The following is a 22,984-nucleotide window of genomic DNA, read 5'->3' as shown; positions in this document are numbered from 1 at the left end:
GTATCATTATGAAATTGTCCATTCTGCATAATGGGTGCTTTTATTTTGGTATAACGTTTGGTAAAGTTTGTATAGGTACTCAAAACACACTTGAATACGACACATTTCCATAGACATTCCATGCTTTGTTGTAACAAGTTTTGCCTGTTTGGCCCGGGTGCCTGAGGACATGAGCAGTTGCAGCACTTATACCTCATGTGCAACTCTCAGGGTGGAGAGTTGCACTTATTACAGAGACGACGGCCAGGGTTCTCTGAATGGCTGACAGGCACTCTGGGCAGAGCAGCCATGACTTCAACGGTTCTCTGCCGGATTCTAAGTTTCACGCAGCCGACGATTTCAACGGAAAGGAGCCAGGAGACCCGAACCTGTGGCCCAGGTGAGACTTGAAAAGGATTTAGATCAGATTAATACTGATATGAACTTACTGTAGCCTAGTTGAATTGACCAAATTCCTGCCAACCATAACATTTTGTCTTAAGTGCCATTTAGAAAATACTTGCATGCTGCTCAGATCTGGTGTCATTAACCGTAGACGTCATCGGATTTCCACAACTGTGATCATCCTGTTCTTTAATCAGTCACTTTGGCTAAAGAGGCTCATTATGATTATTATTACGAGCTGCGGTGATGCGTAGGTACATTCTACGGGAGGTAGCTATGGTGATCAACCAGCCAGACCAAATGAAACCAAAAGCACGCATTTAGACAGTCAAATTTGAGTCGCGTGTCCCTGATGTTGACTTTTTGATGTTACGACGTTATCCGAGAGCCGAGCCGAGAGAAATGTTTCTTTCTTGTTCCCGATGCAAATTGGTAGACAGCTGGTGCCTTGACTCTCTGAGTGGAACCTGTTTCCCTTCATGCCTTTAGACCGCTGGCTCGGAAATGGATCGCGATGCTGTTTGCGGGCACCTGCCTGCTCTACTGTGCCCGGATGGCCATGCCGATCTGTGCGGTGTCCATGGCGACCACTTTCCACTGGAGTAAGATCGACTCCGGGCTGGTTCTCGGCGGGTTCTTCTGGGGATACTGTTTGACTCAGGTCCTGGGAGGCCATGCTAGTGACAAGTAAGCAGCTAAGCTGGTAGAACAGTGCAACGTGAAATGCAAACACAAATATTAACCCCTCTTGTTAATGCCATGACGTTTGTTGACATGTTAGGATTGGAGGAGAGCGAGTGCTGTTTATGTCTGCAGCCTCGTGGGCTCTGGTCACTACTGGCACTCCTCTTCTGGCTCACCTAGGATCCCACACCCTGGCTCTCATGACTATGGCCAGATTCCTCATGGGACTACTGCAGGGTGAGAGTTTCAGTATTGGACTAAGCATGTAAAGGTCAAGTTGAACAATTTGGGAAAGACGCATGCTCACTTTCTTGGGGTTGGATGAAAAGATGGAGTCCACTCTCTGTGCACCACATATGAAGCTACAGCCAGTTAGCTTAGCTTAGCATAAGTCTCAACTTTTTTTTTTAACCTTCAAAAAAAGCGAGGCTAGCTGTGTTACTTGTTTACAGTCCTTATGCTAAGCTAAGCTAACCAATTGCTGGCTATTTTTTGTATTGAATATGCTAGCTATTCTCAACCACTGGGCCGCTGCTGGGCCGCTGACCGCCATCTAGTGGCCTGCAGGGGTACTGTCAAATGGTTCGGTTTTTATATATATATATATATATATATATATATATTTATTTATTTTTATATTTTATATATATATGATTTACTTAGCTAGTTATTTTCATAAATAATGTCTTTTTCCTTCAATTATTTGGATATATTTTTACCAATTGGACGTGGGCCTTCAGTTAGACAAGGTTGCGAACCCCCCCGGCCTTTACTGTACAGACGTGAGTGGAATCCATCGTCTCATTTAACTTTCGAAGCGAATAAACACATTTTTCCCAAATTATCAAACTGTTCCAGCGCTGGAATGAAGGTGAGACCGTCTCATTATGTCTTCTAGGTGTTTTCTTCCCGTCTTTGGCGAGCCTTTGCTCACAGCGTGTGTTGAAAGAAGAGAGGGGCTTCTTAATGAGCGCCATGAACAGCGGTAGCAATCTTGGGTACGTTGTACAGACAGACAGACAGACAGACAGACAGACAGACACCTACATCTCCGGTGACACTTTCTTGTTGCTCTTTCAGAACGTTGCTGGCGGGTGCGATGGGTTCCCTGTTGCTGGACAGGTACAGCTGGGAAAGCATGTTCTACAGTATTGGTTTCCTGTCCGGACTCTGGGCGCTCGTTGTTTGGCTGTGTTTTTTAAAAGGTACAGTAACTCCGCTAGTCAGTCACGCATCCCCGAATGATAAAGTCACAATGTTTCCGGTTCACCGAAAATCTCTGTGGTTTTTCCAAATGACCTACTCTGCCTTTAACTCCGTCTCTATTTTCACTGAAACATCTCGACGGCTGCTGAATTCTGTCCAGAAATCTATTCCGCTCATTGAGTAAATGATCTATAAGACAGATTCATTCATGCTCCATACCAACTTTAGTGATCCCCTGACTTCTCCTCGAGTTAACTCATGGTTTGTCTCCACGACTATTGGCTGGACCGTTATGATATTTGGCCCACGCATTCATGTTTCCCTTAGGAAGCATTGTGATCATTTATGGGGATTACATGGTAAACATTACACCTGCTTAACATCAGCATGTCAGCGTCGTCACAGGGAGCCCAGCGTGCCTGCAGCCTCCTCCTTGTACTGGTATGTTACTGTAACAGTATCATTTCGGTACTCATGCCATACGTGAGTATAATATAATGTGCAATGTGTGGTTCAGGTTCAGAGGGCGTCCCCAAGCAGATGGAAAGAAGTAATGGACCACAACAGAGTTTATCAAGAACCCGCTGGCTGAGTCTTATTAAGAAGCCGCCTGTCTGGTATAGCTTGTGTTCTTTAACCCTTCACTCATTACCACCGTCGACTCTTCAGCACTTTTATATCCCTCTTTGTCATCTCCTTTCTAAAGGGCCATGGTGTTTGCTCACATGTGCGTAAGCAGCAGTTTCTACACGTTACTGTCATGGCTGCCGACATACTTCAAAGAATCATTTCCACATGCCACGGTATTTGTTTTCCTTCACCATAATGTTGCTATTCAGCCGATAAAGATGCCAAACTGTGCGATGCTCCAAGCTTTAGACAGCCTCCACTTACCCGCACTTGTTTAAATGCTGACCTGCCTTTTGTTGCAGGGCTGGGTGTACAACATACTTCCATGGCTGATTTCAATTCCAGCGGGGATGGGTGGAGGATACATGTCAGATTTTCTCATCAGCCGTGGTATTCAAAAGTATTATTCATTTATTGCTGTGTATTGATTGTGTTAGTAGGAAATAAATCTCATCTTTACACCTTGTTGATCTTTCCCGTAGAATATAGCGTTCTAATGGTGAGAAAGACAATGCAGGTAAGTGTTTAAAAACTACGCACAATATTTCAAAGTACCATAGCTGTGTTTTCAAGTGCTAAAAAGTGTGTGTGCGCACAGAAAAGGGTTCGTCCTGACTGGCAGCTGAGGTGTACACCAAGGAATTTGTGTGTGTGCTTCAAACATGTTATTACAAGCTTCTTGAGGGCAAGAGGTTTTTCACAGTATTCTTTACTAGGTGTATGTCTCTGTAGGGGATAAGAATAAGTACTTACTCTGGTCATATATATATATATATATATATAGTATAACTGAAAAGCTTGACTTATAGATTAATAAACTGAATCAGACACTCAGGCTAAGTTGTTTGCATTTACTTTGAGATGATCGGTTGCCGTTTAAATGTCTCACTGCATGTCTCACCCTCCTCAGTTCTTTGCCATGGGCGTGTCGAGTGTCTTTGTCATTCTTCTGCCTGGGACCGCCTCCTTTTCCTCTGCTGTGTTTTTGGTCTGTGGTGCGATGGGTTTTAGCTCCTTCGGCAGCAGGTACGTCGTTAAAAAGACAGAAATCTGTGTGTTTAAACTATCACCGCCTCATTTAATTCCGATGACAGATTTGTCAACGAAATTAGGCTAAGCAAATATTTAAAGGAAGAGGCTGGTGTTGCCACGAAAACCATTTCTCAATACTTTCTGATTTCAGAAGTTTCGTGATGATTGGGTTAGAGAATATGGAGTTATGTGTATTGCTTTCTAGAGCCCCGCCCCTCCAATGTTCATTGGCTTATAACTTCTAAACGCAACAATATTTTTCAAAGCCTTTGATAGCACTTGTTTAGCTTAGTCTAATGATGATCCACAGCAATTTTGGTGAGAATCGGATCCACGGTTTAGGAAAAATTAGCGAAAACGTGTTTTCCACAAAATTCAAAATGGCGGAAAATTTCGGTAGGCGGACTTTGGTGCTATAATGTAATTTTTTGTAGAGCACACGGATCTGCATGTCTGTGCAAAATTTCAAGTCAATTGGAGTTATGGTGTGAGCTGGCCATCCTTCTTTGCGTTAGGTGGCGCTAGCGAGCCAATTTTTTGTGGCCAACTATGAAACCTTTAAAATCATTGAATTTTCGCCGTTTTCTATTAGCATGGACATTTTTTTCAACTTCTGAATATGTTTAGGCCCCCAAAAAGGCCGGGATGTGGGAAAAATAATAATAAACGACAGCATTTCAGGGCTTCGCAGCCCGACGTTGTCGGCGCTCGGGCCCTAATAAAGTATGCAAACATAAAATTAAGAGTAAAAGGCTGTGTGTTTGTACGGGCCTCATATGGAGCCTGCAAGTTCAGGCGTCCCAACTCGCGTCCGCTGCTACGCCCACATGGCCTCAAGCTACAACACAAAACCTTTGAATCACGGTGTTGTTCTTAAATCAACATTTCAAAAAGCCCCGCCTCCTGAGCTCTACTTCCTTTATCATGTTCTCAACATCAAACACTCTACATATAATGCATTACACAGTCCCTTTCATTCTCTCATTATTAACATTACTCAGACAGGAGGAAACAACACAATTGCTGGGGACTATTTCCAGCAGCGGATTAATACACGCCAAGACCTCATTGTGATGAAGGAACGTGTGCAAAGATGTGGCTTATTGAACAGTGGAGCTGTTACCGTTGATCAGTCTGGATACACAGACTTACTCAGTGTAGCTTTTGGTCTCATCATAGGATTTGCTGATAATAACACAAATATCACCGGACTTATCCTTTAAATCCAGTTATATTTTCATTGTGTCGTGTAAAAATTTCGTTTTTTGCTGTTAAAGTAATGACTTGTCTGTGTTTCAGTGGTGTGTCGGTGAATGTACAAGATCTCTGCCCGTCGTGTGCCGGCACTCTCTACGGTGAGTTTCCCCTCGTCTACATTTCAGTCTCATAAAACTGTGCTCATTTTTGTTTTTTGTTGATCACGGTTTCCTTTTCCGCAACAGGTTTTATGAATATGTTGGGAGCTTTCATGGGTACGTATAAAAAAAGTAGTTTTCAGTACACATAAATTGTCTGTTATACTCACTGTTGTATCTGGAGGTTTAAAAATGTAAATCCCCCCCCCCCAGGTCTGGTGTCGGTGTCTCTGTCCGGTTACCTGATCGAGGTCACGCAGTCGTGGGCCACGGTTTTCTCCCTCGTCACTTTAGTGAACGCCACGGGTCTCTTGGTTTTCCTCCTCTTTGGAGAAGCTCGTCGTGTCGACCTGGAAGATTACCAACCGGTTACCGTAATTTAAACGTTTTGAACATTACGTTTAAAATAAGTATCTCTAAGAGAGATTTAGTGCTCCTTTTGAGCACATATTTGCAGAAGGGATATTGTTTTGGATTATATAAAGTATTGTTTGTTTTGTCATTGTTTTAACACCTGAACCACATATTTGCTGAACATATTAGAACGTGAAAACATCACAAACTTACACTCTTTAAAATGAAGGAACTTGAATATTCTGTTTACTGTAAATCACTCTGGATAAAACAAAGTGACATTGTACAAATGTTTGTATAAATATAAGTACATATTGCATTTGTTGGGGATTATTATGATTATTATGAGCACCAAAACATATTTAAAAAGGTTATATTTATTCAACTGAGGCACTTCTGTTGTGCTTTTCTTTTTTTTACAGTTTGGTGCTTGTAAAACTCACTTTTCTTTGTTACTGATCATTAAAAATGTGAATTACCCCGTTTAAGGGGTTACATTTGTTTCAGTTTCTCATTGTGTTTTAAGAATCTGTGTTTTGACGACACGTGTTTTTCTGAGGGAAACTTACAAGTGTATGAAAAAAATGATCAAAAATAGCCTATTTATTAAGTATTCAGACCCCTTTACTTACTTTATGTTGCAGCCATTTACCCTCAAATACATGTTTTCACTCAATAACCCATAATTATGAGGCAATACTGGATAGAGGAAGTTTTGTTTTATTAATACACTGACATATAAGTGTATTCAGACCTTTTAATCAGTACTTGAAGCACCTTTGGGGTCCTGTTTGGTGTGACACAACAAGCTTTGCACACCTGGATTGTCTGCAGATCCTCTCAAACCAGATTAGTCTGTTACGTGCTTTGTTGTTTGGTTGTTCCAAACGTCTTCCTTTGAAGAATTACAGGCAATGTGCTTTAGGGAAACTTACATGCAGCAGACATGCATTTGTTTTGTTCTGTACCTCAATATAATCCTGTCATGGCGTGGCTTGGTTTCTGCTCTGATCTGCTGTCAGCTCAAGTGTGTGCCTCTGCATATCATATGTTGAATTAACAGCAGGTGGACTCTAATCAAGGTGTCAAAACATCTCAAAGATGATCAAGCGAAATGAGAGACACCTGTGCTAAATGTCAAAAATCATACCAAAATCATGTTTTCAGTTTGTCATTATTAGATTGAGTATAGTAGATTGATGAGAGAGGGGAAATATGTTGTAGTAAAAAGCTTCAACATGGCAAAATGTGGGGAAAGCGAAGGGTCCTGTATGTGGCTTGAGAAATTAATGTGTTTTGGACTTTTGTCATCAAATGTTTGTTTTATGTGTCTTATCTGTAGTGTTTACTTTTCAATCTTAATATTGTGTTTTCCTGAAAGGTCAAGATGATAATTAAAAAAGGTCAAACATTAAAGAAATCCTTTTTTCTTCCTCTGATAATTATAAAAATGTGAAATATTCATATCTGGGTTATGTTGGTTATTTATGTAATTTTATATTCTGCAATATATTGTCAGATTTATTTATTTTTTACCATAGAAATGTTATATTTGGTTGCTACGGTGACAAAGATGTTAATGCATTTTCCCTTATTCATCTGATTTTAATTCTTGCCAAATTCCACATTCACAAAAAGCCTCAAGTCTTTGTTTTTATGAAGGAAACGATACACGTCGACCACGTCTTTCTCACAAAACAAAACAGCTTTTTGATGAATTTATTGTCATTCTCTCAGGTGTTTATTTCTGTTTTATGTATCTTACATTTGATTTGTTTGATTTCTGTTGTCTTTTGTTTTTATTTGGCTTTCTGTTCATTTGAGGCTATTTTTCTTTCCTTTTTTTTTTTGCAATACCTCCTCTCTGAATGAGTTCAATGCCTTTGATATCATGCATGCTGACTGAGGGGGAATGCTAGGCAAATTAAGCTGTTTTTAATTATTATTTTTAAATTTTAAGGCCCACAACAGTCTTTCTCCAGTAGGGGAGAACGCGGTTGTTCATCAAACTTTTTACTTTCATTTAAATCCCTGAAAATCTGCATCCTTAATCGACTTCCTTTCAACGTGTAATTAAAACTATCGGTCACATGTGAAAACCAACCCTGAACAAAATGGCACCAGCACCCCCAACTGGAAGATTTTGCTGGTGACTAAGCTAAAAACCACATGTAGCCATAGACTGTATATGAAGATTAAAGCCTAAATTAAACAAAAAATAATCTAAACGAGGGCTTGTCCTTCATACATGTGAATGGTTATAGTTATTTTATCATAAACCCATTATGTAAGGGCCAAGAAGAGCCAGATATTTAAAAACACCAAACAATTCTCTCACCTCAACGTCACTCCTGAAGTGGCCCAGTAGGTGACCTCTGACCCCGATTCTTTAAATGTCAGTAGCAACATTTTAACAGCGCCCTCTAGGGAGCAAGATCCATCCTAATCCTCCCCTTTACTCCCACTTATGCTCACCTTGACTACACCGCGACCTGCACAGAAATATTACAGTGGCAGAGGGAGGCTGCGGGGACAGAGCCACGCTGGAGTCATGCACCGAGTCCGGGTCCGGGTCCAGCAGACTGTGCTTGGTGTGTAGGGGTAGGGGGGGGCAACCAGCGGCTGATAGCGAAGACAGGCTACGTCATGACGTTATTTCTTCAGCCTATGAAGAGCAGGACACGCAAATCAGGACGGGGAGGCTCGGTGTAGAGAAATGTCTAATAGGCTGCTATAATTATAATTATTATTATAATGATAATAAAACGAGGAATAGTGTGATCGCCACTTGAACCTGAAAGCAACGTCTTTCTCTCCAGAAAGCCTGAGAGGACATCATCAGCGGGCCTGTCCGCCCTCCTCCACCGATGGACGGTATTGTTTGGCCGGCTTCACCTCCATCTCCATCTCTCCACCTCCATCTCCATCTCCTGACATCTTGTAACGCGCGGAGGTTTCCACTGAGGAGACCTGAGAATCAGATGTCGCGGAATGAACGCACGCAGCCGCAAAAGCCCGGAGGAGTCGGACGTTGATTGTGGCGTTAATGTGGAGGAGCGACAGTGACGGTGAACAAGGACGGGAAGATAAAGAAAGAAGACGCGCGTCGTCTGATGCGGACCCAGCTGTAAATCATAGAAATGTGGTATTTATTAGAGTCTTGTTCGATACGGATCACATTAGAGGACACAGCGAATACCCTTGTAGCGCGCTGATGGCGCGCGGGCCTGTCGAGTCATTTGTGTGTGCGTGTGTGTGCGCGTGCACGTGCCTCCAACTTTCCCCGATAAGGATTGTCGCTCCTCGTGTTCACGGCGGACCTTGATTTATTAGCCATACAATTAAGGCACGCGGTGAATGCCAAGAGCGGGAATCCCACTCTGCACCTCTGGAGGGATTTAACACATCTGCAGAGAGAGAGAGAGAGAGAGAGAGAGAGAGAGAGAGAGAGAGAGAGAGAGAGAGAGAGAGAGATGGAACAAAGACATCTTGTGACCAATATTTAACCAAAACTACGTTGTTTTTCTTGCACGTTTTCTACTTTAAATTTTCCATTAAAGATACTTAATTCCAAGACTTCAACACGTGGACAGATTTTGGTGTATAATTCATAGTGGTGATGACTAGGTGTCATTGATTAATCGATTGATACAATTCAATGTTTCAGTAATTGCTTTAAGTAAAAATACCATGAAAGGATTCGCTGCTTTTCTTTCTCATATATTGTTGTAAAGTGTATATATTTTGGTTTGAACTGTTGGTCAAGAAAACATCACCTTTGGCTTTTAATAGCCATTTTCCCCACATTTTTTGTGACATTTCAATGTCTCAACAATTAATAAGATGTTGGTTTTTTTTTCAAATCAACAGATTCATCAATAATGATAATAGTTATTGGTTGCAGCTCAAATATCTTGTTTTGTCTGACCAACAAGAAATTCAGTTTCCTGTGATTGAAAATGGAGAAACACGGAATATCATCACGTCGGTGAAGCAAGCTGGAGGTTTGGTTAATAAATGACTGAATAATGAACACATCATGTCAAACTGTCACTGTTTTTTTGTTTTTTTTTCTGATAATGTTTGTGTGTTTGTGTTTAGAAGGATAATAAACACATGCAGCATTACAAATTGGTGTGAGATTGATCTTGAGTGTATATATATATATATATTGTCACAATTAAGGCCTCCAGCTGAACACCACCTCCAAAAAACACACATTGACTATAAGATAATTGTATCATGTATGAAGAATATTATATATATTATATTATTAATAAAATCAACTTTTATGGAATAAATAAACCTAATTCAAAAGAATCATCTGACAATTAAATTTTTTGAATGACTTTCAACGTTGATGTACAAATTCAAAGTAGTAGCAAATATTATACTTCTTTCCCTCTACATTGACAGATTAAGTTACTTGAAAACAGTGAAAATTAAATATTTAAAAACCCAGATAAACTGCTGTTCACTGAGCTCCTGAAAGGTTGACTTTTTAGATACGCGGTTCTCAAAGGACAGCGATGCTACAAACAGATGATCTGATAGAATCTGATGCATTGCTGTAGATTAAGAACATATAACAGCATCTCAAACAGAGATCTTGTTTACGAAGTGCCCCAATAATAATTTAAAAAATGCGAGACATGTTATTTTTTGGCAGTTTGTTTTCCTTTCAATCAGTCCAGGCTGTAAATCCCTTTATAGTGAATTTTTTTAATCTATAAAATGAACTTGATCTTACACACACGTCATCCTCGTCACAATAAAACGCTGCAGAGAACAGATAAGTATATCTTTAATAATAGACATGATCAAATCTAAGAACGTGATAGTGACCTCTGATACAATGGATATTTAATTTTGGGGTGCCTTTAAAACATTTTTTTTTTTTTGCATAAATTTTCTATAACCCAATATCAATATAACTCTGATTGCTCCACAATCATACTCCCTCTCTTTTCTTTCACTCTTGCATACACACGATACAGCAAGCAAGATTTAAAAAAAAAAAAAAAATCAAAAAAGAAAAAGTCACACAACATATACCATATAGGCTAGTCTCTGGGTTTTCATACAATTGACAATAAATCAGTTAAGTATAATGCTACAGTTAAACATTTTGAGGCATTCTCAGTTAGAAACGCCAGTACATTAAAGCTTACATTTTTCTGAGGATGATGTGGACAGGTTATAGCAATGAAAATGATGCCGAGATTATAATTCTGTTAAGAGAGAACAAGAAACGAAAGAAAGAAAAGAAAAACAAAGTGACAGGCCTGGCTTTAGTTTTAAAAGCAGTACATGCTACATTTCCTCCAGAATTAACAAAGATCCTCTTGTTTGAAGGGGAAATAAAAGTCACCCAAACTGGGACATAAGACAGGAAGCAAATTTTGTGTCGGATAAAAACCTGAACTCGTACAGTATATTTGCAAATCCATGCTGTAAATAAGAAAGAGAGGGACCACATTTAAGAGCATTTGATCTCTAGATATCTTTACCCTGAATCTCTGGCTGAAAGATTTTCGAGGTACAGTTCTGAAATAAAAAGAAAAGAAAAATACACGTTTAATTTTAGTGCTAAAAAGAAATGTTAAGGCTCCGCTCAAGGAGAGACAACACACTCTCCACCTTAATGTTAAATCTAATCAGTTGTAAGCCAGGTGATACATTATTCAAAACATTTCCCCCCAACATTTACGCTTTCTAACATCACAACCTTGCACGATTATGTCTATGCATACGGAAACTTTCAGTGTACCCCCCCAAAACACCCCTCACATTAAAAAAAGAAGAAAAAAAAAGAAAAAAGGGGGCTGTATAGAAGGGTTTTCTTTTTTCTCCATCTGATAATATAAAACACAACTGGCCACAAACAGATAGCAGACATTTGTCAATAAAGTCTTGTTCACTCATTAAGATTAACCAATACAAGCACTTAACATTTCTCCAACACACAAACCACAAAGTGAACAGTCACTGAATATCAGCAGCATGTTGTCAAGAGATTTTTCAAAAAACAGACGTGCAGATATTTGTTACTTATATTTAGTTAAGAATGCAAGTTCTGGGGTAGCGATAGAGATTTGTAAGGCTCCAAAAAACAGAAGAAAAAAAAACAAGAAAATACATATTGTTGAATTCAACTGGTGGAACTATCTTCATCCCTGCACGCATCTTAAAGACCGGGACGAGGAGCATTGTGGGTCAAGAGTTTGACGTGGGCCAAAAGTCAAAATAATTAAATAGAAAAAAATATTAGTTTCAATTTCTTTATGTCCTTGCGTTTCCTTTTTTAAATCTAAATTTCGTCGACGGCCGTCTTCCGATTACTTTTGGCGATCCTGAAAAAGACGGGGAATAAAAAAAAAAATTCAAAATCAAATCAAGAAATGATTAAATCACATCACATAAACCTGTTATGCTCAAGGAAAAAAACAGATTTTTTGACACAGGACTCATGATGCAATATTAACATTTATAAATTGCATGTATGGAATTATTGTTATCAGATCATTCTTATGTCACCATTTTAGTAAAAATGTGTTGCCTGAATTAATAATCCTGAGCTTTAATCACAGACAAACGCATTAAGATATTGAAGTTGTTTTACACATGAAGGGTTTTGTCCCGTGTGATTTGATGAATTCATATATGTGATTCTGCATACGGTCATATATAGTTATATATATCAATATCAGACTTTACCTGATCGAGCCGGGATCTGCTCTGTATTGGGGCAGGCTCATAACTCTGTTAAAAAAACAAAAAAAACATGAAAAGTCACACTAGAAATGCACAGCGTCAATTTTAATAATTCATCAGCAACCTTTCCAATTTCAAATCAATGACCATTGGATACAAATGCAAATTAAAAGGATGCAACTTATAGATAATCATGCGCCTATGATTGATCCATTATGTTTTTATTATTTTTATGTACTTCTTTTATATTGCTGATCTTTTTTAATGTTTAATTATATTGCTCTCTATTACCATTTTATGTACTGTGTCTTAATATTTTTGTATACAAGGTTATATTTTAAGTCTTTTTGGGATAGCAGGAGAGGATCTGCTTTTTCTTCTTACTCCATATTCCAGCCTTTATGTGATTAAAATAAATATTATAACAAATAATAAAATTAACAAGATGGCTTTCATGTCAATAAGGTGTCATAACAGTCTTTTTTTCATGACCACAGTCAAGAGACTAAAACAGAACCAAAATACCATAATAACATGGTTAAAGGTGCCTCATAATGCCACTCAGAATTAAGTTGTGTAATTATGACAGACAGAGAGACAACTAATAAAATATCAGATCTAAAATGACATTTCTTGTCACGATTTGGAATATTATATTAAGGGGCTTAAGTTAAAAGGAATTGTATCAGTTCAACACTTTTGTTATTTTTAAATATAATCTTGGTCAGGGGGAGGGTCCAAAGAAATATTAACAACACTCTCACAGTCTCCAAATATCTCCACTCCTCTAATTTAAAAGTATAAGTCTAAAAGGAAATGACTACCTTTTTCACCACCTCCTCCTCCTCCTGCTTCTTCTCATAGTGGGAGAAGTCATCAAAGATGGAGGTGGTGTGTTTGTACTGGGCGATAATCTTCAGCACCTGCTTCGCCTTTTCCAGAGGAACCTCTTGAGTGTCACGCGAGTTGGTGACTGGCTTGTTGTCATTGTTCTCCAGGCGGATGTGGCGCAGCTGGCTATTAGGCACGTCCTTAACAAACAACCAGTTCACGTCAAACTTGCCCTTCCACTTGTCCTGTGCCCAAACGCCAGCGCTGGTCCCGTAGTCCACAGGCGAGCGCATCTCGGCCACGCCACAGAAATGGCCGCTGCCGTTGACACTGAACAACAAGTAGACGGGACCTTTAGCGTTCATGGCTCTGAAGGCTGAGTCCAAGCGTTTGTTGCCGTGCTCCGTGCTGCACCAGATGGAGTACTTGATGGAGCGGTGGATGTCGTCCTCAGAGTAGCTCTTGATGATGAACACGCGTCCGTTTTTCAGGTTCCAGTCAAACTCCTTGGGGTTGTAGCTGTGCGCCGCCCGAAGCTTCTCCAGCACAGGGTGGGACTCCGACCCCGGCTCTGGAGGCACGCTCCCGCCCCCTCCGCCGCCGTTACCAACACCGCCACCGTTAGAGGAGCTGCTGCTGTCCAAGCTTCCACCGCCGTAGCACAAGTTGCGGTTGCGCGGGGCTATCCAGCGGGTTTGGGGTGTCGGAGCGGAGTTGTGGTTCTGGTAAGACTGTGGAGGAGGAGGTGGAGGACCCTGCATGGTCATCTGCTGCACGAGGGACTGGGCAGACTGCAAGGACTGTTGAAGAGGGGGTAGGAGACTGGGAGCATGGGAGTGAAGCTGGGGCTGGTGTTGGTGCTGTTGGTGATGGTGGTGGTGGTGGTGATGAGGTGGCAAAGGAGGGGCCATCTTGTTAATAGCCCCTTTATTATCCCAAGTATCAATGTCCATGTTGTGTTTGATGGGGGGCGGAGGCAGACCTCCGACAGCCATGGGCGCGCCAGGTTTGTTCTTCGCCTTTTGTTGCTGCAGCTTGGCAGGTTTACTAGCAATGGCAGCCCACGATGTAGGTTTCGGAGGGGGCATTCCAATCGGTGTGCCTCCGTTGCCCGTGGCAACAGCTGTGGCTACGCTGCCACCTCCAAGAGAGCCTGCGCTCTTCACACCCGAGCCACTTCCTGTCACATCCCCACCTATTTTTAGGCCCAGCATGCCCTGCTCCAGGCTGTTCATGCCTGGAGCCTTGCTCAGGGTGTCACTATGGAAACTCGTCTGGCCATCAGGCACTAAGGTGCCTCCCAGAGAGCTAGGTGGGTAGCTGTAACTCCCCCCATAGGCTGAGCTCTGAGTCTGCTGGCCCTGAGAACCACTGGTGCCCCAGGCTGAGAAGGCCGGGTTCTCGGGGAAAAAGTTGAACCTGTGGGGGTAGATGCTGCTGCTGAGCCCACCCGGTTGCCCAAACACCGTGTCATGCATGAAGTGATGGTCTCCATTGCTGAGGGGTGCGTAGGGTGTCAGGTAGGGAATCGGTGGGTCACCTCCTGTAGACCAAGGAGCCTCACTGAGAGGGTAAGGAAATCCAATGGAGGGGGCATAGTAGCTGGACAGGTACGGGTCTGTCATGGATTGATAGCTGTTATTCTACAAACACAAACAGGAGTTAGGATGATTCATTAGGGGCAATAAAACGCAGCGATATCAAATTATTATTGTGGTTGTGGCAAAAGATGATTTAAAAAAGGTGCTTCCTACCTGATTGGACTGGTTGGTGAGATAAGGCTCAAAGTCATTGTCATGAACGGTGTCCTTCTGGTGGAGGGAGCCATTCTGCACTGAAACTGGAAAGCCTGCAAGAAAAGTCCATGATGAAGCCTAAAATATCACCACGGTCACGGCGACATCATAGTTCCCCGTGCGACTAGTTCTCATAACTAGCGTGCACCCGGTTCTGTTAAGAGCTGGAACGAAATCCACGGGTGTTCGGTGCTGAACGGTGATTTTTAAATACAGTATCCCGTCGGTCTGATAAACATAGCCTGTAGAGCGGTTGACCTTTTGAAAAGTTGTTTTCCTTTGCCTTATCAATGATGTATGTTCATCACCGCAGAGGAACTACAAAGCGAAACACACGGATGAAAATATGCAATGATGCAAATACATTATTTACTGCTGTGGACACATTTGTTGGGAGTCTCTCCGTTTACATAAAAAGGGGCTACAACAATACAGCTGTATCAGATATCAGATCAGTCACTAAAAACGTGTGTATGTGTGCAGCATCTTCGGCTGCAGCATCCTCTAGACTTGTTCTCCTCACCTTTGCTTGCGTCTTGTCCTTTTGTTGTCTTTAGTCGTCCCCGAGAAAGGAGGGATGCATGTGAAGGAGGAGGACAAACACAACGCTCGCATGTTATTAGAAGCATCACACGTTCAATCCTCGCTGCAAAGTGACAACTTAACGCATCTGGTCTGGGAACCAGACACACAACACACACTCCAAAAGGCTGGAAGCTGGGCTCCAGGCCGCGGGTTACCACCACCACCACCGAGCACAGCTGCAGCTAACATCCCCTCTCGGTGGGCTAACTAGCTTGGGAATGGTGGCATCGTCTTCAGAGTGGGATGCACACAAGCACACGCACGCACGCCCTTTGTACGCGCGCACACTCTCACACACACACACACACACACACGCACACGTCTCGTCTCCTCGCTGCTTACCTGAGGGTCAATGCTAGCGGCAGACATCATTCATCCACCGGGTGCGGTGTCGGACTGAACCACCCTGACAACACGTACGCCGCGCGGAGAGGCTAATAGCCGGAGACGCTGCTTGCTCGCTCCGCGGTACTTTGCTAGCACTTGGACCCAGTTAGCAGCGGCCGTTAGCCGGTGTCTCTGCTCGGCGCGGACCGTTCGCTCGTCGTCGCCCTTGCTGGCTCTCCGCGCTGCCCTGTCGACATTAATCCAGCGGGGCTTCAATCCGCTGCGACCCCCACACCGTTAAATTAAAAATCCAACCAGCCTCGGTGGCCCTGCTCACTTTCCCCAATGGCAGCTTCATCCGGGCTCTGCGGGACGGAAATGACGTCGGTGACGTAAGAAGACGCATCCACGGCTACCTAGCAGCAGCAGCAGGATAGAAAACAACAAAAAACTATAAAAACCCTGAATCTATGTACCTTTATGCAGCATTTAGTCTGTCTTTTTTCCCATGTTTGTTACGTTTACCACACTGTTTGCCATTTGTTAAAATAATACATTAAAAATGAATAATTAACCTTTCTGACATGAGTAATATGATCTTATGGGAGAAATAGTAAGCCTTTATTTCGTTTATAAATTAAAGTAATATTTATGATATTAATTATTATTTTTAATCATTACTTGTAATTAAAATAAGTATATATATATTATAGTGAACTGTAAGAAGAAATATCTGAGGAAATATCTTGAACTGCTTTTGTTATGTTTTAAAAATCCATACACAGTGATTAAAAATGACTGTTGATTAATACATTTCTACATATCATTTTATATTTTTATATTGTGTTATTATGTTATATATGTATTCTGCGAGATATTGTATATTCTTTAATGTGTGTGAACAATATATTATGTTTCAGTGCATTGTGGAAAAAAGCAATCAATTTTCTCAATGCTTTTGAAAAGCATTTAAATGCTGTAATTTTGTTCCTATTGTCATGTATTCATCATTTTCCAACACAGTGTTATTAAATACAACTTTAAGTCCCTTTACAATATATATATTCTGGTTGAGTGCTGAGGGGCAGTGCAAAGAGAAAGACAAATTATCAGATATATTGGGAACAATTTCTTAGTCTTATAAATGTTTAATCATTTTTAAAAAAAATTGTTCAACGCCACAATACAAGCAGTTTTGTGAGCATGGTTTATTTAAAAAAAAGTAACACATTTTTTAATAATTAATACATTTTACATCTGAAAGGATCTGCTCGGCCTACTTATTTACATATTCTAAATCACTTTTCTTTTGTACTTGAGTGCTTCATATGTAGTGATTTCTATCTCTTTTCACACACACACACACACACACACACACACACACACACACACACACACACACACACACACACACACACACACACACACACACACACACACACACACACACACACACACACAAAGAGGTAGATTTAAATCTCGATTTACAGCATTTGAGGCCTGAGTATAAACAGAGTGGGGTTTCTGCCAAAACTACACCTTCTTCCAAGCAGAAGGGAAGTCTGCAGTCTGCAACACTTGTTAATATATATGGAACAACATTATTGTTTGGACCACGATGGCGATGACAGTCTTCAAAGTCGTCTCTTCTTCTGCCCGGATCCTTCTCGGCATTCCACATCCACTTAACTCACATGGTTATTTGTAATCTAAGCAAAACAAATTGGAGAAACACATTGTGTATGAGCCGTTGAACTAATGGATATAATGATTTTGATAGAATGGGTGGAAAATAAGAGGCAATGGCATTCACACCACTAAACCTACCAACTCGCCTTTAAAAGAGCAGCTGAGAGGGTTTGGCTGGATGATGAAATTCACCAATGAAATTAACTAAAATAAGAAAGCAGAACATAAATAAATGATACAAAGCAAATCAACCTCGGTGTAAAAGATTTAAAAAAAAAAAATGGAAAGCAAATGTTGTTGAAAGCATTTTCTTTATATTGTATTAATTATTTAAAATGTTTTTAAAAATGTTTGTAAAATTAATAATATTTGCCAATCAATGCCGTGTGGTATTGATCAGGAGCATACTTACAGTTGTCTTCCTCATCTGAGAAAGTGCTGACGACATAGCAGGCATAAGCAAATCCCGGGAGCTGTGGGTATTAACACAAACATGTATGAAAAATGAATCACTAAAACTGTGTGTTTTTTTTATGTGGTTAAGTACATTATTGATCAGAAAGCATACTTCAGAAACATTCTCTTTATGATGATGAGCATGGAAGATTTCACAGAAGAGGAAAAGCACAAATAATAAACCGCTTGTTGCTTTCTTTACATTTGACAATCTGAACCTAATGGCCTGGTTTAGATCATTCAATTGTTGTTACGATAGTTGGATTTGATTAATTACAGTTGTTTATGATCAATTATTATTAATATATATATTATTATTATTATTATTAATTAACCCAACAACTTTTGTTGTGTTGTGATGTTTCTAGTTTTATGAGAAACAGTAGTTTTCGTAGAGCACAGTGTGTGTGTGTGTGTGTGTGTGTGCGTGTGTGTGTGTGTCTGCTGCTTATAATTGTTACTAGAGGAAATAGAATATCAGTAAATCAAATGTAGGCCTATAGACGAACACATTAACCACCACTGGACATCAGTGTGACAATGTGGTGGCATTTTTAAACTCTCCGGGCCTGTTTTCCAATTTAGAGTTGCTGTTGCTAGGCAACAGTCCATTCCTGTGGTGCAATTGCATATTGCCTGATATTAAAATATTGAATGTAGAAAAAAACGCTTCTCATTTGAAGTTTTAAACACACCGCCGAGTCATTCAGGTGACTCTAACTGTTATACTTGTTGACTTGGCCGGCCGGTGTGATGGACGAGCTCCTTGGCGGCGTGTGACAGCGGCAGAGACTCACTGATAGGAGGAGCTGGACGATGCAGTGCAGAATTTCAATGTACTGGTATTCCAGCCAGCAGTTGAGCACTGTGGTCAGCTCGGGGTTCGGCTGGTCCTGCCACCCAGCGGAGGGAAGGGCCTCGCCCTCGCAGCCCGGCCCGTTGTCCTTCCACCAGGAGTGATGCGATGACACCCCCAGGGAGAGGACGTCGCTGCCCTGCAGGGAGGGAACAGGGAGAAAAAGACGTGATCTTGTCAGCTCCCAGGTTCCTAAACATGTTTCTATTAGACTGTATGAAGTAGAAGGTGTAAAATCCTCCTTTAAAAAAAGATGAGAGAAAAGTCTGAGCTGCAACTTTATTATGAATTAAGCTAGAAATGTTTCATTTTATTCAACAACAGCAGAGTAATGAAATACATTACGAGCTGCAGCAATAAAATAAAATAAAAGCAACAAGTTAAATAACAAAACATTCTTAATGTTCATGTAATGCGATTATGGATTTATTTCCAGATTTAAGCATAAGTGATTATTTATTACTTTTGTCTAATATTGTCATCATCAACGTCAATTGCACTGTCCTTTTTTATTTTGTCTTATATTGTCTTTTATCTTGTTTTTATCTCTTTGATTGTAAATGTTTTGTACAGTATTTATTTGTAAATAAAATGTATTATTATTATTATTATTATTATTATTATTATTATTATTATTATTATTATCATCGCCACCATCAAAAGGTAATTTCCCAACACACACTGTCACTTTATGACAACAAAATGTAAACGGGGTGTGGATCGTGTGACTGCGGGTCCTGAGACCCGGGAGGAGCTGAACACTGTGTTTAGGAGGTGAAGCTCTGCCGGTCTCTAATTATGTGACACTTATGCGACCATTAGACGTACCTTTGAAAGACCTCCCAAATCCAAGTAGAGACAGCTGACAAAGATATTCCAGCCAACCCACAACAACGTCCACAGCAGGTACTGAAGACACAAAGAGATTCATAAAAACCACGATACTTCAATGTGGTCAAACGTAAAGCTCAGTAGCTCGTCTGTTTTCTCTCCAACGAATGTCCTCAACATGAATGACACAAGCGGGTAATGATGAATCTGATGCTGATTAATGATATAATAAATCAAAGCATTTAATAGCTTTTATCTAAATGTTATTTCTTGTGAAAAATCAGATAAACTCGTAATGTACTGCAGTGATTGTTTTTTTTTCTCTCTCCCTCATTCTCAAAGACAAATACAAACACACATCTCAGATATCTAATCAGTAATATGCTCCATTACTCGGCGCATCAGAGCCGTTGTTTATTTCCTTCATGTTTTTCTAATCATATCAATTCAAGTCTTACTCTCACGTCACACTTTTTTTAAACGACTAGTTTGACATTTTGGGAGATCCACATTTTAGAGTTAGATGAGAAGATTGATACCATTCTTGTGTCTGCAGGTTTAATATGAGGTTTGGTTAGCTTAGTGCAGCATAAAGACTAAACTGCTAGCCTGGATCCGTCCAAAGGTTACAAAATATACTCACCAGCACCTCTCACGGACTATTTCTCAGCCCGGAGCCGTCATTGGTGCTCTTTAGAAGTTTCAGTAGCCATTTGGTTTCCATTGATGCTAAGCTAAGCTAACTGGCTGCTGAACAATATACATATTCTTATTCAACAATAAGTGTATTTTCCAAATGGTCAAACTACAACAATAAGCCTAAAAAAAAGGGGGGTTGGGAACCACGAACCAACATTAAGTATTGAAAAAAGAATCTGGACGTTCCCTCACCATCACCACGTAGCGTGATCTGTACTGGAGGACACCGAACAGGCCCAGGATGACGACGAGGATGTGGAAGAAGTTGACGGCGATGGGAGCCCACTGGTAGCCGAGGAAGTCGAAGGCCTGTCGCTCCAGCGCCGTTATCTGGAGGGGTCAGGATGACTTATGAAAGACTTTGTTAAAGCAGAGGAGGCCGTGCTGCCCCGGCTTGTTTTCTCCTTTTAAAGGTGAGGGATGGAAAAAGGGGACCGCAGGGTGTCGTCGGCTACACAGGATGTAAAAACCCCCTCGAGGCTAACCTGTGATTTATGATACTGGGCTTTAGAGATAAAATGCAATCCTTTTGCTTGTCCATCCCACAAGGTTGTGTTTTTGATTCTTCTATGTCGTCATGGCAACTGCGTCAAAGACAGAGCCGCTGATAGTGATGTGTCCTCTGGAGCTGGAGCCCCAGTCGGTCATGAAGGGGGGCAGGGTGGGAAACAGAGAGGAGGAGGACAAAGTGGGTGCAGCCCTTCATTGTGGTGGTTGTCGTCGAGTCACTGCTTCTCACAAGCACCTTCAACTAAGCTTTCAACATGGTTTACTATATATACAATTACAAGTGTTTGTTCTGTTAAATGGCTGTAAAATAATGGGAAAACATGCTTGTGAAAAAGTCCCAGAGCCTAAGGAGACGACTTCAAATAATAAAAAAGAAATTAAATTTATTTCAACCTAACAATTTGAGAATCTGGAAGCACAACTAACTTTGTTGTGTTTCATTTTTAGTTTGCAGTTTGTGCAGAAAGCAGAATTACTAATAATGACAATGTGAATAAAAGCTTATCACCAAGAATGTGTTGAACAGGTATTAAAGTGGGAGAAGATTTGATATTCCCAATATGTAAAACACCAACAAAGAACTTTCTTTTGTAATAAACAGCAAGTTAAACATAAACGTGTCGCTTTCATTTTCAGGGATTTCGTATAAGTTCAGTTTATGGAGGTAGAAGATAGTAAACAGACGTGTTTATGTGGCAGCATCTGGAGAAAAAACACATCACTTACCAACTGAAGGCAACACAGGAGGATCAGCATGCATCGTGCCGAGCAGCAGCCCATCTTCCTCTCCTCTCTGGCCCCGATGATGAAGATGATGGAGGAGACGTGGAGAACAACAGTGAAGTATTTGTTTTTAAAAAAGTGCTCAAACACCATCCAGACGTGCGAGGAAACGCACGGTGCACTTTTACCTCACGAGCAAAACACGTAGGCTGTCCCCTGTGTGGGAACCACGGAGAAGGGGGGAGGGTAGCATGTATGAGGGGTGATTAATGCCACGCTGAGCAGCAGAGGGGGAACTCCGAGGGACAAAGATAGCAACAGTCTGTAGTATTCAAAAAAATGTGGCCTAAATTTCAATACATTCAGAAAAAAAGAAAATAAATAATGGGCATTTCCATCCACCAGTCTCATTATGAATATTCAGAATTATATTAAACAAACAGGTGTCTGTGATGACGACGTTAAACCATTGCAGAAGAAGAGGTCATAATTCAAGACGTGATAAAAAGATTCAAACTTCAAATGGTGGGAAAACGATGATCGAAACGTGACATCAATGTTTGTTTCCTGTGTTCACTTATTTACAGAGATTGTGGTGTAAACTGACAACATTTATCAATTAGTGCAGCAACAGAAAATTACATTTAATAAATTGATTCATTGCTTTCCATGCAAAGTGGCAAACATCTCTGGTTAGAGCTTCTGCTACTTTTCTGACACCTCCGTGTGACTCTCCTGTATGATTCTACTGTTTCTCCCCCCAGTGTGGCACGGATTGAGCCTCATACAGCAACACCGTCTCCTGCACCGTGATAGGTGGTTGCTCTGCCGCAATTCCCCGAAGGCGCCAGTAGGTGGTGGTAGAGAGCGGCGGAGGTGTATCGCTTCAAAGGTGTGTGAGAGTGGCAAGGTTCAAACAAGACGTTACTGGCCTACTTTTATAGATACATATTGCCAGATTTAGACTTAATGACACAACCTGTCAGACATTATAATATTAGCATAACTTTGTTGAATAACTTTCATAAAAGTGGAAAAGGCAAACATAGTATATGGGGGTCACTGGGTTATTACAGGTTCTTGTAGGGGATCACATGAAGCTCAAATGCAATGCAATTTCACTATTCCTCTTATTTAAGGGGATCGATAAAGGCTGCAGCCAACAGTTGGACCTGTTGCTTTGTTGGATTCACTCTTATTGCAGGTGTTGATGGGTCTTCAGCCAAGAAGAAGAAGAAGAAGAAGAAGAAGAAGAATAGCTACAGGTAGGCTGATTTTAAATTCTTTGTGCAAAGGAAGGACTTGACAGTGAAATTAGATCC

General features: G+C 40.9%; 3 protein-coding genes across 6 annotated transcripts; 1 reads left to right on the top strand and 2 right to left on the bottom strand.

Moving 5' to 3' along the window:
• Positions 1-208: 208 nt before the first annotated feature.
• On the top strand, positions 209-7,225 carry LOC311016951 (voltage-gated purine nucleotide uniporter SLC17A9-like). Its single transcript, XM_084015000.1, has 13 exons — positions 209-379; positions 874-1,071; positions 1,166-1,305; positions 1,967-2,066; positions 2,149-2,273; positions 2,792-2,891; positions 2,981-3,077; positions 3,207-3,294; positions 3,387-3,421; positions 3,815-3,930; positions 5,236-5,291; positions 5,379-5,408; positions 5,505-7,225. Exons 1-13 carry the CDS (start codon positions 258-260, stop codon positions 5,672-5,674), a joined length of 1,377 nt encoding a protein of 458 aa, XP_083871126.1. The 5' UTR covers positions 209-257; the 3' UTR covers positions 5,675-7,225.
• Positions 7,226-10,432: 3,207 nt separating this feature from the next.
• Positions 10,433-16,256, bottom strand: ythdf1 (YTH N6-methyladenosine RNA binding protein F1). Of its 2 annotated transcripts, XM_084014991.1 has the most exons (6): positions 15,914-16,256; positions 15,510-15,537; positions 14,945-15,039; positions 13,184-14,833; positions 12,363-12,407; positions 10,433-11,998 (listed from the first exon to the last, which is right to left on the bottom strand). In XM_084014991.1, the coding sequence occupies exons 1-6, from the start codon at positions 15,941-15,943 to the stop codon at positions 11,984-11,986; spliced, it is 1,863 nt and encodes a 620-aa protein (XP_083871117.1). In that variant the 5' UTR covers positions 15,944-16,256; the 3' UTR covers positions 10,433-11,983. The 2 variants fall into 2 exon arrangements, with proteins under 2 accessions (XP_083871117.1, XP_083871118.1); XM_084014992.1 differs by lacking the exon at positions 15,510-15,537 and having other exon boundaries at positions 15,914-15,937.
• An 880-nt stretch (positions 16,257-17,136) lies between these two features.
• On the bottom strand, positions 17,137-21,999 carry nkain5 (sodium/potassium transporting ATPase interacting 5). Of its 3 annotated transcripts, XR_014597546.1 has the most exons (8): positions 21,666-21,999; positions 20,622-20,759; positions 19,728-19,808; positions 18,841-19,038; positions 18,000-18,060; positions 17,726-17,791; positions 17,293-17,607; positions 17,137-17,244 (listed from the first exon to the last, which is right to left on the bottom strand). XR_014597546.1 is itself a non-coding variant. In XM_084014889.1 (7 exons), exons 1-6 carry the CDS (start codon positions 21,813-21,815, stop codon positions 17,736-17,738), a joined length of 684 nt encoding a protein of 227 aa, XP_083871015.1. In that variant the 5' UTR covers positions 21,816-21,999; the 3' UTR covers positions 17,137-17,607; positions 17,726-17,735. The 3 variants fall into 3 exon arrangements, 2 of the variants coding, with proteins under 2 accessions (XP_083871015.1, XP_083871016.1); XM_084014889.1 differs by having other exon boundaries at positions 17,137-17,607; XM_084014890.1 differs by lacking the exon at positions 17,726-17,791 and having other exon boundaries at positions 17,137-17,607.
• Positions 22,000-22,984: the final 985 nt, after the last annotated feature.

This window comes from Eutrigla gurnardus, assembly GCF_963514095.1.
Source record: "Eutrigla gurnardus genome assembly, chromosome: 8".
NCBI lineage: Eukaryota > Metazoa > Chordata > Actinopteri > Perciformes > Triglidae > Eutrigla > Eutrigla gurnardus.
Note: the sequence above shows the minus strand (reverse complement) of the source record. Positions and strands in the feature narration are given on the sequence as shown.

Excerpts from the sequence above, each read along its gene's own strand:
- LOC311016951 (XM_084015000.1), top strand. The coding sequence starts at position 258 with ATGGCTGACAGGCACTCTGGGCAGAGCAGCCATGACTTCAACGGTTCT. Across the intron at positions 3,422-3,814 it reads TGGTGAGAAAGACAATGCAG|TTCTTTGCCATGGGCGTGTC; the intron begins GTAAGTGTTTAA and ends CACCCTCCTCAG. Across the intron at positions 3,931-5,235 it reads TTTAGCTCCTTCGGCAGCAG|TGGTGTGTCGGTGAATGTAC; the intron begins GTACGTCGTTAA and ends TCTGTGTTTCAG.
- ythdf1 (XM_084014991.1), bottom strand. The coding sequence starts at position 15,943 with ATGATGTCTGCCGCTAGCATTGACCCTCAG. Across the intron at positions 14,834-14,944 it reads TCACCAACCAGTCCAATCAG|AATAACAGCTATCAATCCAT; the intron begins GTAGGAAGCACC and ends TTGTGTTTGTAG. Across the intron at positions 12,408-13,183 it reads AGGAGGAGGTGGTGAAAAAG|AGTTATGAGCCTGCCCCAAT; the intron begins GTAGTCATTTCC and ends TTTTTTTAACAG.
- nkain5 (XM_084014889.1), bottom strand. The coding sequence starts at position 21,815 with ATGGTGTTTGAGCACTTTTTTAAAAACAAATACTTCACTGTTGTTCTC. Across the intron at positions 18,061-18,840 it reads TCGTCCAGCTCCTCCTATCA|CTCCCGGGATTTGCTTATGC; the intron begins GTGAGTCTCTGC and ends TAATACCCACAG. Across the intron at positions 17,792-17,999 it reads CTCAGATGAGGAAGACAACT|TTAATTTCATTGGTGAATTT; the intron begins GTAAGTATGCTC and ends TTCTTATTTTAG.